Source organism: Macaca nemestrina, chromosome 18, assembly GCF_043159975.1.
Source record: "Macaca nemestrina isolate mMacNem1 chromosome 18, mMacNem.hap1, whole genome shotgun sequence".
Lineage (NCBI taxonomy): Eukaryota > Metazoa > Chordata > Mammalia > Primates > Cercopithecidae > Macaca > Macaca nemestrina.
Genome location: NC_092142.1, coordinates 87,714,422 through 87,732,086, shown reverse-complemented (window position 1 = coordinate 87,732,086; position 17,665 = coordinate 87,714,422). Strand labels below are relative to the sequence as shown.

The following is a 17,665-nucleotide window of genomic DNA, read 5'->3' as shown; positions in this document are numbered from 1 at the left end:
TAGCAATTCTGTGCCCTCCCGAGCAGCCCAAGCAGCCACCACTGCTCCTCAGAGACTGTGCTGGGGGCTGAGTTTGGAGGGCGGGGCAGGTCCGGGTTCCAGCCCATCTGTGCCTGTCTCTGAAGCCCCGAGCACTGCATGTCCTCCATGAGATCACAGGGGGGCCCGAGACCACATGGGTGGCTGCAGGAGAGCACTTGGTTCATCTTCACTCAGGGCAGCGTCTGCTCCTAGGCCTGGGCCCTTGGTCTCCAGTTCAGTGTTGGCCCCGTCCTTCCCATCAGTTGGGCTCTGGTTTCACTGGCGAGGTAGGGATGGTGAGAGCCAGGGATGAATCGGTGTCTTCACCCAAGCTTCCTCGCCACACCTTGGGGTCCTCAGTGCCCCCTTTGCTGCTGGTAGGGGTTTGTCACATGGTTCCTGGCCACATTGCAGGGTCCTAATGCCAACCTTCTAACCCTCAGCTGGCCGCTGAGGCCGCAGGCAGGTTCCAGGTCGGACTTCAAGCCACAGGTGCCCAAGCAGGTCCATTGCTGACATCAGCGAGGTAACACCCTGAGCATGGATGGAGCCGAATACCTGCTTGAGGTAGGAGGGTGGCAGGGGCCCACAAGTCGGCTCCTGGCGGGTAGGTGGGTGGGAGAGGATGGTTACTGAGGCCAGCCATGGGGGATGAGGGTGAGGCCTCCCCTCTGCTCCCCTTTCTTCCCCTCCTCTCTCCTCCCTTCCCCATAGGATATCATGGCATATCACGGCTGGTGTGTTCGACGTCTGCTAAGTACCTGAAGTTTGTGTCCTCCCCAAAGGCAGGAGAGCACATGCTGTTTCTCAGGCGTGTTCCACGTGGGCATCTCACTCGACCCGCCTCCGAGCAGCAGCAGGCAGGACCCTCGCTTTACAGGCGACGAGGGGGTTGATGCTCCTGGGGCTCTATAGCTTGTCCAAGACCTCAAGGCAGTGAGGGGCATGGCTCGGGCACACGCTGCCCAGTGTCAGAGCTTCCCTGAGGACCAGGCCTGGCTCCCGCAGAGGTAGGCAGTGACAGCAGTGACCGCAGGCTTCCTCCCTCGGCTTTGGCTGTGAAAGAACGGGGGTGGGGCAGGGAATCAGATGCACAGGCAGTGGGAACCTGTCTGCTGCCTGCAAATAAATGGCCTTTTGCCTGTTTGGTCTGCAGAGCCCCCAGCTCGGTGCCCGGCGGGGACCAGCCCCTTAGAGGAACCCAGGACCCTCAGCAGGAGCAGGCAGGTGCTTGTGCCCTGCTGATCAGTCCCTGTTCTTGGTTTCCAGGAAAGGGAGGCTGGGGAACCCAGTGGAAATTCACTCAGGGATATAAAACAAGAAGTTCCCGAATCTCACAGTCCCCGACAAGGAGTCAGGAAAGCAATATGCGGAAGACACGGAGACCGTGGTTGCCTCTGGGGAGGGATCCTGGCTGCAAGGGAGGTGTAGAGTCGACTGCTTGAAAATTGTTGTTTGTTTGTGTTTGTGTTTGTTTTTGAGATGGAGCTTCACTCTCATTGCCCAGGCTGGAGTGCAATGGCACAGTCTCGACTCACTGCAACCTCTGCCTCCTGGGTTCAAGCGATTCTCCTGCCTCAGCCTCCCGAGTAGCTGGGATTACAGGTGTGCACCACCACGCACAGCTAATTTTGTAGTTTTAGCTGAGACGGGGTTTTGCCATGTTGGCCAGGCTGGTCTTGAACTTGTGACCTCAGGTGATCCTCCCACTTTGGCCTCCCAAAGTGCTGGGATTACAGGCACAAGCCACTGCACCCAGCCTGAAAATTGTTTTAACCATGTACATATTTCTTAAAATTGTCTATCATGGTAAAAATATATAATATAAATGTACCTTTTAAATCATTTTAAGGCATTAAGCATGTTTACAATGTTGTATAACCACTACTATTTCCAGAACCTTTTCATCACCCCAAAGAGAAACTCTGCCACCATTAAACAATAGCTGTCCACTTCCCCCTCTGGCCTGGTAACTACCTTCTGCTCTCTGGCTCCATAGACATTTCACATACACAGAGCTACACGGTGCCTTCCCTCTGTGCCTGGCTCTCTTTCATCCACATCCTGTGCTCAAGGTCCAGCCCCATGCTGGTGTGGTGGCTCACACCTGTGATCCAGCACCTTGGGAGATCAAGGCAGGAGGATCGCTTGAGTCTGGGAGTTTGAGACCAGACTGGGCAACATAGCAAGACCCCATCTCTATGGGAAAAAAAAATTAGCAGGGTGTGGCGGTGCATGTCTGTAGTTCCAGTTACTTGGGAGGCTGAGGTGGGAGGCTTCCTTGAGCCTGAGAGTTCCAGATTACAGTGAGCCATGATTGTACCACTGCACTCTAGCCTGGTAGCTTGGGTGACAGAGCAGGACCCTGTCTCACACACACACAGAGAAGTTCATCCCCTTGTAGCGCACACATCAGAGTTTCATTTCTTTTTATGGACAAATAATATCAGATTGTACGAACAGACCACATTTCGTTTCTACACTCCATTAACAGACTCTGGAGTTGTTTCCTCTTAACATTATTATTTATTTATTTTTGAGACGGAGTCTCGCTCTGTCGCCCAGGTTGGAGTGCAATGGCGCGGTCTTGGCTCACTGCAACCTCTGCCTCCTGGGATCAAGTGATTCTCCTGCCTCAGCCTTCTGAGTAGTTGGAACTACAGGCATGCGCTACAATGCCTGGCTAATTTTTGTATTTTTAGTAGAGACGGGGTTTCACTATGTTGGCCAGGCTGGTCTTGAAACCCTAACCTCAAATGATCCACCCACCTTGGCCTCCCAAAGTGCTGGGGTTGCAGGTGTGAGCCACAGTGTCCGGCCAAAATTATTATTATTTTTGAGACAGAGTCTTGCTCTATTGCCCAGGCCGGAGTGCAGTGGCATCATCACTACTCACTGCAGCCGCCACCTCCTGGGCTCTAGAGATCCTCCTACCTCAGCCTCATAAGTAGCTGGGACCACAGGCAGGCACCACCACGTCTAGCTAATTTTTTTTTTTTTTTTTTTTTTTTGAGACAGAGTCTCACTCTGTCACCCAGGCTGGAGTGCAATGGCGCGGCCTTGGCTCACTGCAACCTCTGCCTCCTGGGTTCAAGCAATTCTCCTGCCTCAGCCTCCTGAGTAGCTGGGATTACAGGTGTCTGCTGCCACGCCTGGCTAATTTTTGTATTTTTAGTAGAGACACGGTTTCACCATGTTGGCCAGGGTGGTCTCAAACTCCTGACCTCGTGATCTACCCACCTTAGCCTCCCAAAATGCTGGGATTACAGGCATGAGCCACAGTGCCTGGCTGGCATGCCTGGCTAATTTTTATTTTTTGTAGAGATGGGGTCTTGCTGTGTTATCCAGGCTGGTCTCCAACTCCCGGCCACAAGACATCCTCCTGCCTCAGCCCCTTAAAGTGTTGGGATTACAGGCGTGAGCCACCACACCCAGCCTGAAATTAAATTTTAAGTATAGTCAAGTAGTGATGATTATAGTATCATTGGGGAAAAAGTTACAACCTGCGTGATAAAGCCTAAAGTCCCTCTGACCCCTCTTGCCCTGGCTTTTCCTCTCTCCCAAGGGGACCTGACCATTGTTGCTCTCCCAAGAGTAAATCACTGGCCAGGCGTGGTGGCTCACACCTGTAATCGCAGCAGTTTGGGAGGTCGAGGTGGACGGATCATTTGAGTTCAGGAGTTCAAGACCTGGCCAAGATTTTGAAACCCCATCTCTACTAAAAATACAAAAGTTGGCCAGGTGTGGTGGCACATGCCTGTAATCCCAGCTACTTGGGAGGTTGAGACAGGAGAATCACTTGAACTCGGGAGGCGGAGGATGCAGTGAGCCGAGATTGCTTCACTGCACTCCAGCCTGGACAACAGTGGGAGACTTTGTCTCAAGAAAATACAATAAAATAAATAAATCACTGTGGTTTTTTTTTTTTTTTTTTTTTTTTTTTTTTTTTTTTTTTGAGACGGAGTCTCGCTCTGTCGCCCAGGCTGGAGTGCAGTGGCCGGATCTCAGCTCACTGCAAGCTCCGCCTCCCGGGTTCACGCCATTCTCCTGCCTCAGCCTCCCAAGTAGCTGGGACTACAGGCGCCCACCACCTCGCCCGGCTATTTTTTTGTATTTTTTTAGTAGAGACGGGGTTTCACCGTGTTAGCCAGGATGGTCTCGATCTCCTGACCTCGTGATCCACCCGTCTCGGCCTCCCAAAGTGCTGGGATTACAGGCTTGAGCCACCGCGCCCGGCCATAAATCACTGTTTTAAACAGCGACAAAAATAAAAAGCAACAGCAAGTTGAGAAAGGGCTCCCAGCTGTGGGGCAGTGGGACAGGAGTGACTTTGGACTTGGAATCTGGAAAGCTGGGTGCAAAGGCTGGTCTATTCCTTTGGAAAATGGTTATCCCGCTTTGGCCCTCAGCATCCTCTTCTGCAACAGCAATTGAGTTTGAACACGGTCCAAATTCCTGAATGGGCAGTGGACTGGGCACAGGCAGGCTCCCCCGCCCCTGCCCGCCCCACCTCTCCCTGGCTGGCAAGCAGAGATCTTTTTCAGTGTCTTTATCTCCATTTTGCTAATTTTGTTTTGTGAATAAGTGAATTATGTATGAAGCAAAATATTAAAACAGCACCAAAGGGTATAGGTGAAGACCAGGTCTCCCTCCCACCCCAAGTGGGTAAGCATGGACCTCAGTGTACCTGATTGCTTTTCCCAATTGTAACACTGTAACTTAGCAATTGTTCCTCCTTGATAACAGAGCCATTGCAGGATTCTCTCTAACTGCTGCTACATAGTAACACTGTATCTTAGCAGTTGCTCCACGTGGATACAAAACACACAGCCGGATTCTCTTTTTAACCTGCTGTGTAGCCCTCCACTGCCAGACACACTATCCTTTGACAGGCAACTGTGGGGGGAGAGTTTTTTCTACTTTTGCTACTTTAACAGTTCTAGGACATCCTCCACCTTTGCAAGTCCATCTGCAGGGCAAGCTCCCAGACTTCCCCACCTCTGCAGCAACTTTTCAAAGCCTGAGCAGAAGGTGACACTTGGAGAGAAAGTAAATCAGCCTTCTTTGAGAGAGAGTCTCGGCACACTGCAAGCTCCGCCTGCTGGGTTCACACCATTCTCCTGACCCAGCCTCCTGAGTAGCTGGGACTACAGGCGCCTGCCCCCACGCCCGGCTAATTTTTGTATTTTTAGTAGAGACCGGGTTTCAGTGTGTTAGCCAGGATGGTCTCGATCTCCTGACCTCGTGATCCACCCACCTCGGCCTCCCAAAGTGTGGGGATTACAGGCGTGAGCCACCGCGCCTGGCCTAAATCAGCCTTTAAACAGTAGACTTCCCATGAAAATCTCCATTTCTGTTTTTTTTTTTTTTTTCTTTTTTAATGGAGTTTCGCTCTTGTCACTCAGGCTGGAGTGCAGCAGCATGATCTTGGCTCACTGCAACCTCCACCTCCCAGGTTCAAGCGATTTTCCTGCCTCAGCCTCCTGAGTAGCTGGGATTACAGGTGTGCGCCACAAAGCCTGGCTAATTTTTGTATTTTTAGTAGAAACAGGGTTTCACCGTGTTGGCCAGGCTGGTCTCCAACTCCCAACATCAAGTGATCCCCCCCCCACCCTACCCCTTTGCCTCAGCCCTCCAAAGTGCTGGGATTACAGGCCTGGGCCACTGCCCTGCTACCTTTTCTTTTTTCTTTTTGAGCTGGAGAGTGTGGGCTTGTGTTGGGCTCTCATGAGTTGCCAGTGTCTTGAGGCTCAGTGGCCACAGTCCCCCCAGCCTTACTCACTCCCTTACGCAGCTGAGTTTGGGAGCCATGGACGGAGCCCAATTGTGTAGAGCTCTTCCCCCTCTTCCTTTCTGTGCCCATATCAAGGGCAGACGAAGGCCAAACTGAGGTGGCCTGGGTGAGGGTCCCGAACACCCTGGACTCAGACCCCACCTCTCTGTGGCAGGGCGCCGCGGCAGCAGGTGCACAGGCCGTGGCTCTCTCTCTCACCGTCTCACGCCAGAGCGACCCGGGCAAAGCCGCGCGCGGCGGCGGGCCTGGCTGGGAGCGGCCCCGGAGCCCCCTTCAGACCAATGCGGATCGCGGCACTGCTGGGACGCGAGCATCCCGCGTGCTCCCTCCCGGACCACGAGGCCCGGCCGCCGCGGGAGCTCCGGGCCTCCCCACGGTCCCCAGGGGGCGCTGCGTGCTCGCGCCTCGGGGCGCAAAGCGAAAGTCGCTGGGGCACGCGGGGTGCAGTTGCGCGTGGGGCGCTGCCTGGGGGAGCCAGAGGCCCCGGGACCCCTTCTGTAGAGCCCGGGCCCCGGCCCCGGCCTGCCCGGCGAGAAGCGCCCCTGCCCACCGCCGCGCACGCTCGGAGCCGCGGGGCCAAGGCTGCGGGAGGGGAGGGGTCCGCTCCGGGCCAGCGCGGGTCGGGGGTCTCCAGACCCCACGCACTAGGGCAGGCCGGAGGGGGGACGGGCCGCGCGGGACGGCGGAGGGGGTGCCTGGGCGCGCCTGGCCGTCGGGGAAGCGCGGAGGCGGGCACGCCGGGGAGGGCGGGCGGGGGCCGAGCTTATAAAGGCCCGCGGGGCGGGGAGGGCGGGAGCCGCCGTCCGGCCCAGCTCGGCCCCAGTGAGCCGAGCGCTGCGCTCCGCCGAGGGGCAGGGCGGACGCCTGAGCGAGCGCGGGCCCGGGACGTCGGCACCGGCGGGGCGGCCCGAGGAGGAGGACGAGGAAGAGGAGAAGGCGGCGCGCGGGTCCCCGCGGGTCAGCCATGGCGCGCCGGTCCCGGGGCCCCCACACCGCCCCATAGCGCCGCGGCGTCCGCACGGTCCGGGCCGGGCCCTGGGCCCTCCAGCCATGGAACCGCACGTGCTCGGCGCGGTCCTGTACTGGCTGCTGCTGCCCTGCGCGCTGCTGGCGGGTGAGTGGGGGCGGGCGCCGGGGGACGGTGGGAGGGGGCTGCGTCTCGGCTCCCCACGGCCTGGACACCGGACGACGCCGGCCGGGGCGAGGGCTGCGGGCGGGCGCGGAGATTCCCAGGGACGCGCGACCCGGGCGCCCGCATTCCTGAAGCATGAGCGCGGCAGGCGGCGGCGGGGCTCCTGTCCCAGGGCCGGGCTGGAAGGGCGGCGGCGGGTGGGGGAGACGGCACCGCGTGCCCACGGGGGAGGCCGAGCGAGCGCCCGGGATAGCGCGGCTGGCGTCTCCGCCGGGGCGCTGCGGAGAGGGGGCCGCCGGGCGAGGCGGTGTTTGCCCCGGTGGGAAGGGCCGGAGCGGTGGTGGGGGGAGCACGAATCTCTTTTTCTCTTTCGTGTTTAAAAAAAAAAAAAGCGCAAAGTTGCATCAGGACTTCCTGACAGGCTGGGAGAAGGCGGGCTTCCTGCCTAGAGCTGTTTAATTTGGAGCTTCCCGAGCCCAACGAACGTCCGTGCCCAGGGCCCAGCCCCGTTCACCACTGCACCCCCCTCTGCCGGACTGAGGCGGTCCCACACTTTGGAAAAAAATAGTGTGGGTTCCTCCCTGGTCCTCCCTTGCCCTACTGGGCTCAGTCTCGCAGGGGCGGGGTCCGGCCTCTGCCCTGGTCTGGGGGAGTGGACACCCCCGGAGGCTGCGGCCTGGTGTCAGGGCGGAGCAGGGGTCCCCAGTCCTGGCATCTGTGTTCCCTGCTTGCCGGGCGGTGGTTTCCCTTTCGCGAAGCACACCCGGGTGCCTGGTGCTCCACGGCCTACCCGGGACTCAGGGCCCGCGCCCTCTGCCCGGGGCTCCCCACGTGTGACTGAGCTGGGAAGCAGTCAGATGAAATTAACCCACGGACAAGTGGGATGGTTTGCATTGGGAGTCCGCCATGGACCCGGCAGGTGGGGCGTTTTGATTCTAAAAGCCCTTCCAGAGCCCTTGCCTGGCTCCAGGTGGGAGCTCGCCCAGCGCTAGCGTTGGGGATCTAGGGCCGCCTGCGTGAGGCTCCTGGACAGACTATGTTTTGATCGGTCGCACGGAAAGGTGGTGAAACTTGGGGACGATTTTCTAGACAGGAATCAATGAAAACCATTGAGCCTGGAGAGGAGAGGTTTTGAGCGACTCTCTTCAGTGCGGTCGCCCTGTGTGAACTGGGCAGCCTGGGACCTGCTCCCAGTGTGGGGTCAGAAGCCGTAAACAGGGCCCGGCTGTGTTCCTTCCTGTGCCTTAAAAACAAGCAGGACAGCTGGGCACAGAGGCAGAGTCTGGAGCTGACAGGCCTTGGAGAGGGAAACAGGAAAGCTTCTGAAACGTCCCGTTCACACCGATCGTTCCATTTCCTCTTGTGTCTGAGAGTGGGGGTCCTTCCTGCAGGGAATGCCCCCTTCAGACGGCGACTGCTCCTTGGGCAGAGTTGGCAATGTTTTTCTTTAAAAGACCAGATGGTAAATATTTTTATGTCACAACATCATCATCTTCTGGTATTTTTCCAGCCAGTAAAAAATGTAAAAGCCATCCTTAGTTCATGGGCTGTACCTAAACAGGTGTTGAGCAGACTCTGTGGCAGATGTGGTTTGCTGCACTCTGGGCACTGGTCAGGGGGCCTGGGTTCTGCCTTCTCGATTGCTATCCTCATGGGGGATCTAGGGGAGGGATCACCGTTCTTGCTTTTGGCCTCCTTGGGGAGGATGGGGAGGTAGCCCAGGGGTGCTCACCCCAGGCCACGTGTCAGAGTCTCCTGTGAAACTTTTAAAGAATAATGATGACTGACTCTGTAAGGTACTTTCTGTAAACCTAAAACTGGCCCCAAATGAAGTCTATTAATTTGAAAAGTGCTGAAGCCCAGGCCATACCCCACAGTGATTCTGTGTCTGGGGATGGGGTGTGGGGCCTGGGCCTCAGTGTTTTCTCTCAAGTGCCTGGGGGAGGTGGATGTGGAGCTGGCCAAGAGCCCTGCCTGCCTGCCTGCTGGCTGGGACTCCTGAGTCAGGCTCTCTGGCCCTGGGGTGTGGGCAGCACCAGACGGACTGGCAGTGTGCAGGTTCTGCTGGCCTGGCCGGAGGTGGGACACTGGCTTTGCTGTCTTTGGAGTGCCCCCTCCCTCTCTGGTGAGCTTTGGCTGGAAGCAGTTAGTTCTATGGTGTTTTGGAAATGAATGAGGCCTTCAGAAGGCATTAGTCAGTGTGTGCCTGTGCTGGCTCAGACAGTGCCTGGTGAAGGTTTGAGTCATCCTGGGGTGCCCCGGCCCCCACGCCCTCCCACTCCAGTGCAAGATCATTACCCAAAAATCCAGCAGGGAGCTGCCCCCGCCCACAGGGAGCAGAGGCCTCCTTCAGCAGTCTCACCTGTTCCTGGAGCCTTGGGGGATCAGGGCCCATCTCTTCTAGAGAGATGTCAGGGCAGGGCCAGGTGCAATGGCTCACGTCTGTAATCTCAGAGTGTCAGGAGGCCAAGGTGGGAGGATTGCTTGAGCCTAGCCATTCGAGAGCAGCCTGGGCGATGTAGAGATCCCCATCTCTACGAAAAATATTTAAAAATTAACTGGGCGTGTTGGTGGTACACCTGTAGTCCCAGCTACTCAGGAGGCCTAGGTGGGAGGATTGTTTGAGTCGAGAAGGTGGAGGTACAGTGAGCCATGATTGCGTCACTGCACTCCAGCCTGGGTGACAGACCCTGTCTCAAAACAAAACAAAAGGCAGGACATTTGTGATTCTGGTAGAACAGGACTGCACCTCTGCTTTTGTCTGTGGGAAATCTAGACAGGGCTGCGGAAAGCCAGGTAGTGAGAGAGGAGCCACTGTGTCACGGACTGTGGGACACCCACGTGGGCTGACAATATGGCTTCTGCTTTTCAGGGTGCCTCGTGGCACAGCCTAGGGGCACACCCACGGCTGGCAAGCTGGGCGTCGCCTCCTTCAGGCTGATTGTCACTGAGAAGTGTCACCAGTTAGCATGGGGGATGCTTCCTCCTTTTTCAGACCATTGTCACCATCAGAGTCTCACCACCCCTGGGAGGCAGCCAAGAAGGGGTCTCGTTCTGCCTCTGGGATGAGAACATAGAGGCCTGGGGAACAGCAGGCACTTGGCTCACAGTCACTCAGCAGTGCGGAGCCGCCAAGCCCAGCACGGCCGAGTCACCCCTCGGAGGCCTGTGCTGGGGTCTCAGGACCTGCACAGAACCCTGGCCTGTCCCATCTGAGGGTGCTGGGAACAGCATGGCCGTGGCAGAGTAGGATGGGGGGCTGCTTTTCTCTGTAGCTTGGGGGCCCCTTCTGAGCATCAGTTCCCTGGCATGGCAGAGGGGCATGCTGTGTCTCCATGCTGGGCCTGGAGGCTGGATGAGTCAGCGGGAGGGCGTGGGGCCTGGCTGACTGCACCGAGGGCTGCAGGTGTGAGTGTGCACATGTGTGCGCGTTTGGGGAAGGGGCTGGGGACTGCCCAGGAGCTGAGGATGGGTCACGGCGGGTGACCATCCCACAGTGGGTCACTGATGCCCAGGACACAGGGAGCTCCAGCCCCAGCTGCCAGGGTCCCACAGAGAGGAAGTGTCCTCTGGGGGCGGGTGGGGGTGCACAGTCTCTGATCCTGGCCCCAAGGCGGCTTCCTGGGCGGTGTTTCTCCTGTGCTGACTCTGCAGTGCGTTTGCTTTCAGTGCTCAAAGATGAAGGGGAACCACCGTGGGTCTTATTAGGCCTTGCCGGCCTAATCTGCCCTCTGCAGCCCGCTCCTGAGATGGGGCCACTGCGGTCTCCAGGGTCCTGTGAGAGCCGCATCTCGCAGGAAGCCATTCCTGGCCTCTCTGGCCTCAGAAATCCCCTTTTGAATTCAACAAAATGTTAGCCTTCTCTTTAGCTATTTTAGAAATAGACAATCAGACTTTTTTTTTTTTTTTCTTCTTCTTCTTCTTCAAGACAGAGGCTCACTCTGTTGCCCAGGCTGGAGTGTAATGGCATGATTTTGGCTCACTGCAACTTCAGCCTGCAGGGCTCAAGCCATCCTCCTGCTTCAGCCTCCTGAGTAGCTGGGATTACAGGTGTGTACCACCATACCTAATTTTTGGATTTTTAGTAGAGATGGGGTTTCACCACATTGGCCAGGCTGGCCTTGAACTCCTGACCTTAAGTGATCTGCCCGCCTCAGCCTCCGAAAGCGCTGGGGTTACAGGCATGAGCCACGGCACCCAGCTGACAATTAGACTTTTGCTTTTGTTTATATATGCTTTTTCTTCTGGTTCCAGAAGCAAGTTTGCCCTTCCTTGTGGTAGAGAATCCTAGCTCACAGAGCAGTTTAGAAGCCAGCACCGCGTCCCACACACACATCTGGCATGGACGGACCCTTGCTGGGTGTCTGTCCTGTGTTCTTCTGAAAGGCAAGCTGTTCCCAGCCAGCCCCTGCCCCGCTCTGCCTTAGTCTGCCTAGAGGCCTGAGTCTCCTGGTGACTGTGAGGCAGGACCCCCCTTCCCCCAACCCCGCCCACATCCTCCACATCTGCCTTCTGTCCTGCTCTTGACCTTTGAGCTCCCCCGTCGGCCTCAGGGTGCGGCTGTTGAGCCTACGTTTTGGATGAGGACTCTGGGGTGAGGGAAGTGAATTCACACACCCAAGATCACACTGGTGGGAAGGGACAGGCCCGGGGCGAAGGCTTCTCCGCTCCTTGGCAGTTGAGTCCCACACCTGCTGGCAGAGGCATCTGAAGAGGACTTGGGGTACAGGGTCACTGGGAGGACGGGGGCAGGTGGAGGTGTGGCCGACCTGGTGGTGGCTCGTGGGCAGCAGCAGACTCTGTCTTGCTCTGAATGTGCAGGGCCCTCAGCCGCTTCTCTGGGTCTGGGTTTCCTCCCCTGTAAGTGACACCGTAAAAGCTTCACAGCCGCTTCCAAGTCTCAGGTCTCTCGGGCTTTGGATCTCACACCCAGGCTGGGTGGGAGCAGGGGTGGGACAGCTCTCCCCACTGGAAGGCTCAGAATTTCTCGCACAGTCATGGACCAGGAGACCCGGAACGTGGGCTTTCCCAGCTGCGCTGCGTGCCGCGGTGGCCGCAGTGGCCGGGGGTCTGTCGGGCCTCCATGAAGCTGAGGGGAAGGAGCCGCTCACCACCTGGTCCCGGGGCACACAGCGCAGTTCCCAGGAGCACAGAGGCTCCTTGGGACCTGTGGGGCCGTCGGCCTCCCTCAAACTGCACACGCAGCGTGTCCCCAGGGGCGTCTGCAGCCCAGCCCACCCCACTGCAGATTCCCGACCACTCGGATTCATTCATGTATCCGCTCACGCAGGTCCTGTGGGACAGAGCTCTGGGCAGCAGCCAGAAGTCCAAGTTCTGGTTCAGGGCCAGTGGAGGTGGGTGTGGGGGGTGTGGCTGGAGCTCCCTGCTCTCCCTCCCAAGCTAGTCAGGAAAGGAGGCTGTGGGCCCCGCACTGTTCTGGATGCACCGTTGCTGTTTATTCATGAAGTGCAGTGCTGAGCACAGGCAGGGAAAGAAAAGTGCCAGGAAAATGGGCCCCCCCCCGAACGCCACCCAAAACAGGGTCCCTTGCCAGGCGCGGTGGCTCACACCTGTAATCCCAGCACTTTGGGAGGCCGAGGCGGGTGGATCACCTGAGGTCAGGAGTTCTTGAGCAGCCTGACCAACATGGCAAAATCCATCTCAGCTAAAAATACAAAAATTAGCTGGGCGTGGTGGCACGCACCTGTAATCCCAGCTACTTAGGAGGCTGAGACAGGAGAATCGCTTGAACCCAGAAGGTGGAGGTTGCAGCAAGCTGAGATTGCGCCACTGCACTCCAGCCTGGGGGACAGAGTGAGCCTCTGTCTCAAAAAAAAAAAGTGAAGGCGCAAATCAGATTACATTCCCTTTTTAACCCTTTGAACCTCTGTCCTCCCTTGTTCCCAGCAGGAGGCCTCTGGTGGATGCACCATGCACCCCACCTGCCCCTGCTCTCTGGGTTTCTCTCCCAGCTGGAACGGCCGCTTCCCCCGGTGTCTTCCTTGGGGCACAGCCTTGTGCCTCGGCGGCTGCTGGATGCCTGAGTGTGTGGGTGGTTCCCAGTGTGTAGGATGGCGCACGAGCCTCACGCCCTTCTGTGTGGGGTCACACACCCACCGCAGGCCATATCTTTGCTCACGTTCATGTTTCTCCATGGTGGGCGCTGGGTTGCAGGGACCCTTCCTGTGTGCGGGTGAGGATCTGGGCAGTTTCTGGTGCCGGGCCCATGGGGACGCTGACTGTCTCGGGTGCCAGCGCTGAGGTGTGCAGTGGACGGCTGTCCTGCCGGGTGCTGCCAGGGCCCCTTAGGCCGACGTGCGTGGCCACCCGATTCCCCGCCGTTGTCTCAGGAGCCTTTGCTGAGTGGGGTGGATCAATTTTTCGGGTGTGTTTTAATAGCATAATTACAGGGAGTATTTCAGGCTCCCTCTGACGGGCCGGCAGGGTTTGGCTGCCGGCTGTTTACCAGGCTCCAATCTGCACACTATTTTTCTGTGGGTATATATAGCTGGGGCTGCTTCTCCTTCCTCAGGTTCAGGCTAAAGAGGGACAGTGGCCGCCTCAGCCACCCCCTGTGGTTTCCTTTGCCTGTGGATGGGCGGCTAAAATGGGCCCAGGAAGAGTCAAGAACAAGGCCGGCTCTGGGTGCCACAGCTCCACCCCCAAAAGCAGGAAGGGGGCTCGGGCCATGCCCATCTGTGAGCCCCACCGGTCCGGGAACGGCCTCAGGCAGGGGAGTCCTGGACCCCGAAGTGCCTGGGTGTGTTTGTCCACCCTTCCTCCTGTGTGTCTAGAAGCCTCCAGCCTCGGGAATAATGAAACTCAACTGTGACTTCAACAGATTCCTGGGCCCGCGGGAGCTCCCGGAGGCCTGTGGCTGTGGCAAGACCTGGAGGGCCATGCGAGAGGGACAGATGCGGGTTTGGGGAGGCTGCCTGCCCGGGAGGGGCCTCGAAAGAGGGGACAGGTGTGGGTTTGGGGCTGCCTGCCCGGGAGGGGCCTTAAGGACCCCAGGTCTGGTCTTGGTCTCACTCACCTCCTGGACCCTCCAAGGCCTGTGGTTTGCAATCTGTTGGCTGGGACCCCCACTGTCTGCCTCTACGCAGGCTCAGCCACCATGTGGCCCTGGCTCCCTCACTTACTTGATTTCTATTTATGGTTAAAGCACCGTTTGAAACAACCCATTATTAAAGCAACATGAAAGGGAGTTTTGAAAGGGGAAGCCATCGTCCATCCCACTGCCCCTGCCTCAACAGGGATCTGCTTTTCCTTTCCTGTCTGTGGGCCAGTGACAATAAGGACCCCACAACGGGCGGCCTGCAAGGCTCTGCTCCACCCTCCGCTTTCTCCTTCCGTGGTGGGTGCACGCCCTTGTGCTTTTCCTAAAAGAGCAGGTCCGCCAGGCATGGTGGCTCACGCCTATAATCCCAGCACTTTGGGAGGCCGAGGCAGGCAGATCTCGAGGCCAGGAGTTCAAGACCAACCTGGCCAACATGGCAAAACCCTGTTTCTACTAAAAATACAAAAATTAGCCGGCCATGGTGGCAGGCATCTGTAATCCCAGCTACTCGGGAGGCTGAGGTAGGAGAATCACTTGAATTCGGGAGGCGGAGGTTGCAGTGAGCTGAGATCAGCCACTGCACTCCAGCCTGGGCAACAAGAGTGAAACTCCATCTCAAAAAAAAAAAAAAAGAAGAAAATCAGGACACCTCAGCCTGGTGCGGGCCCTTCCCTCCTTCTAGTCCCTGCCAAGAGGTGAGCGGGCCCAGATCTCCTGCCGGGCGGGGAATGAGCACATACGTTCCCCTCTTGGGACAGACAGCAGCAGCAGCAGCAGCCCTGTTGCGCACACGAGGACGAGGACGTGCAGGCTCAGGGGCCATGAGTGGCAGAAAGGCTGTCAGCACTGGACTGGCCCGCCCCAAGCCAGGGTCCGGCCCCACAGTGCTGTCCCCAAGCCCTGGCCCTTCTGCGGTCAGTCCCGTCTGCTAAGTCCCCTGCTCTGCCCCCCGTGTGTGGTCCCCCAGTTCCCTCCTGTGCTCGTTCCTTGGTAACCTCCCTGGCTTCACCTCCGCAGATGCCCTGAGCACACCCTCTCCCCTTCCTCCCCTCCCAGATGTGCATACAGGAGCTGCTCAAAGGCTGGGGCAGCCAGCAGGGCCCCTCCAAGGGAAGCTGGGCCCCGGGCAATGGCCTGAGCTGCCAGGTCCCGGCCCTGCGTCTTGTCCCTTCTATGCACCACGGTGTGGGATCCCAGGTCCCGGGTGGCACGTGTTTAATCTGAAAGGAAACTGCCCCCGCGCTCCCCAGCTTGTAGCCCGTGGGCCTGGCTCTGAGGCCTCGACTGCCCCACGGCCTGTGCTGCACGTGCTGGGGCCAGGCTCTGGCTCTGGCTGATGCCTCCCGTGGCTTTAATCTGCATGATCTGGATGCTTAACAAGGGTCTTTGTGGCCGGGCGCGGTGGCTCAAGCCTGTAATCCCAGCACTTTGGGAGGCCGAGACGGGCGGATCACGAGGTCAGGAGATCGAGACCATCCTGGCTAACACGGTGAAACCCCGTCTCTACTAAAAAATACAAAAAACTAGCCGGGTGAGGTGGCGGACGCCTGTAGTCCCAGCTACTCAGGAGGCTGAGGCAAGAGAATGGCGTGAACCCGGGAGGTGGAGCTTGCAGTGAGCCGAGATGGTGCCACTGCACTCCAGCCTGGGCGACAGAGCGAGACTCCGTCAAAAAAAAAAAAAAAAAAAAAAACCAAGGGTCTTTGCCTCTGCGTGTGCATTGCCTTCTGAGGAGTCTCCTCAAGTCTCCCAGCTGTTTAAATGATGCGGTCTTTTCTCTTTTGACCTGTTGGTGCCGTCAGCCAACCTCCTGCCTGCACTCTCCCTACCCTTGGCTGCCACTCCTGTGCTGCCCTTTGTGGTGTCTTGTCTTTTCTTTCTCTCTCTCTCTTTTTTTTTTTTTTTTTTTTTTGACAGAGTCTCGCTCTGTCACCCAGGCTGGAATGCAGTGGCATGATCTTGGCTCACTGCACCCTCTGCCTCCCGGGTTCAAGCGATTCTCCTGCCTCAGCCTCCCTAGTAGCTGGGATTACAGGTGCTTGCCACCACACCCAGCTAATTTTTGTATTGTTAGTAGAGACAGGGTTTTGCTATTTTGGCCAGGCTGGTCTCGAACTCCTGACCTCAGGTGATCTGCCCACCTTGGCTACCCAAAGTGCTGAGATTACAGGCATGAGCCACCGCACCCAGCCCCGGCCATGTGTTTTTAAGAGCAGGCATTTCATTCAGATGAAGCCTGGACATTCTTGGGGGGCTCTGGTCAGGGGCTCTGCCTGCCACTGAACGTCCTCTCCCTGCGTGGGTGGCCGTGGCATCCGGACTGCACTGGGCCCTGTTCTGCCTAGCTTCTGGCCGCTGGGTCTGTCCTGGCATCCTCTCTGCCCTGTGCGGGCACCTCTGCCTCCTGCTCCAGCCTGTCTGTCAGGGTCAGGGACACCCCTCTGCCATGCTCCGGAGCCCCTGGTCCCCTCACTCCCTTACATCCTGGGTGTCACGTGCACGGCCGGGAGTCTGTCGTCTTCATTGTCTGGGCCGGGGCCTCCCTGGGTGTCTGCTGGATGGAGGGGGATCCTTTGGGTCCCTGCAAAGTGAGCCCGCCTCTCAGCACCGCCCTGTCATTACGCAGCGACTATCTTTGTGCCTGTTTTTCCTTCCTTTGACTGGTTACCCTGGGATTAATTCCCAGGCCTTGCATTACCATCTCCCAATGCCTGGGTGGTTTCAGCACCCAAGAGCCTGTGCTGAGGCATCTTAGACCATGTGGGCACCACTCGCTTCTGTGCAGGCAGCTCCGGGGTGCCTCGTTTCTTGTGGAATCCTCCAGGGAGCCCCGTGTACCCCAAGAGTGCTCTCCACAGCCACTTGGCATGAGACAAGGGGTTCCTTTGCCCTTGGGCCCCATCCTTGTCTGGTCAGTCCTTCGTCATGGGGTCAGCGTGGGATTGCCGGCTTCCTTTTCAGGCTTCCTGGGACCCCGCTCAGACTTGCAGCTGGGCCAGCGGTGCCCACCCGTTTCTCCTCCACGCGGTGTGCAGAGGTGCCTGGGCCGCTGCTGGGGACTCTGGTGCCCAGGAGTGAGTCTCCTTGACCCCAAGCTGTCCTGACTATCACGGCTGGGACCTGTATTTCCCCTTCAGCACCCATGGGTGTCTTTCTCCAGTTTATATGATGATTTTTATTTACTTATTGAGACAGAGTCTCCCTCTGTCGCCCAAGCTGGAGTGCAATGGCATGATCTCGACTCATCACAAACTCCGCCTCTTGGGTTCAAGCGATTCTCATGCCTCAGCCTCCTGAGTAGCTGGGATTACAGTCACGTGCCACCACGCTGGACCTCTAGTTTATATGATTACAGCCAGGTCAGGGAGTCACCGGGTGTTGCCGTCCTGTGGGTGGGAAGGGGGCGCAGGCAGAGGCCAGGAGGAGGTGACAGTGATGAACTCCGCGTGCCGCTCAGGCCACGCCCACCCAGCCCTGCCTGTGACTTGTTCCTGTTGTGCTGGGAGCCGCATCCTAGACCTTATCGCTGGGCACAGACCTTCCCAGCCAGGGGAGAGGGAGGCCCGGAGGGGCCCCAATCTCTGACGGTCAGCAGTGTGCGGGGGAGGAGGCTTGCGGTGCTGAAGGGACTTGGGGGACCTGCAGGGAGGTGCTGGTG

At 58.0% G+C, this 17,665-nt stretch overlaps 1 protein-coding gene across 3 annotated transcripts in view; it reads left to right on the top strand.

Annotated features, from left to right (window-relative positions):
- Positions 1-6,660: 6,660 nt before the first annotated feature.
- Positions 6,661-17,665, top strand: part of LOC105488837 (piezo type mechanosensitive ion channel component 1 (Er blood group)) — a 66,268-nt gene continuing 55,263 nt past the window's right edge. For all 3 annotated transcript variants that reach the window (XM_011753300.2, XM_011753301.2, XM_011753298.2), the window contains exon 1: positions 6,661-6,929. In XM_011753300.2, the coding sequence (XP_011751602.2) occupies positions 6,866-6,929 (64 nt within the window). In that variant the 5' untranslated portion in view covers positions 6,661-6,865. The remainder of the gene's footprint in view (positions 6,930-17,665) is intronic.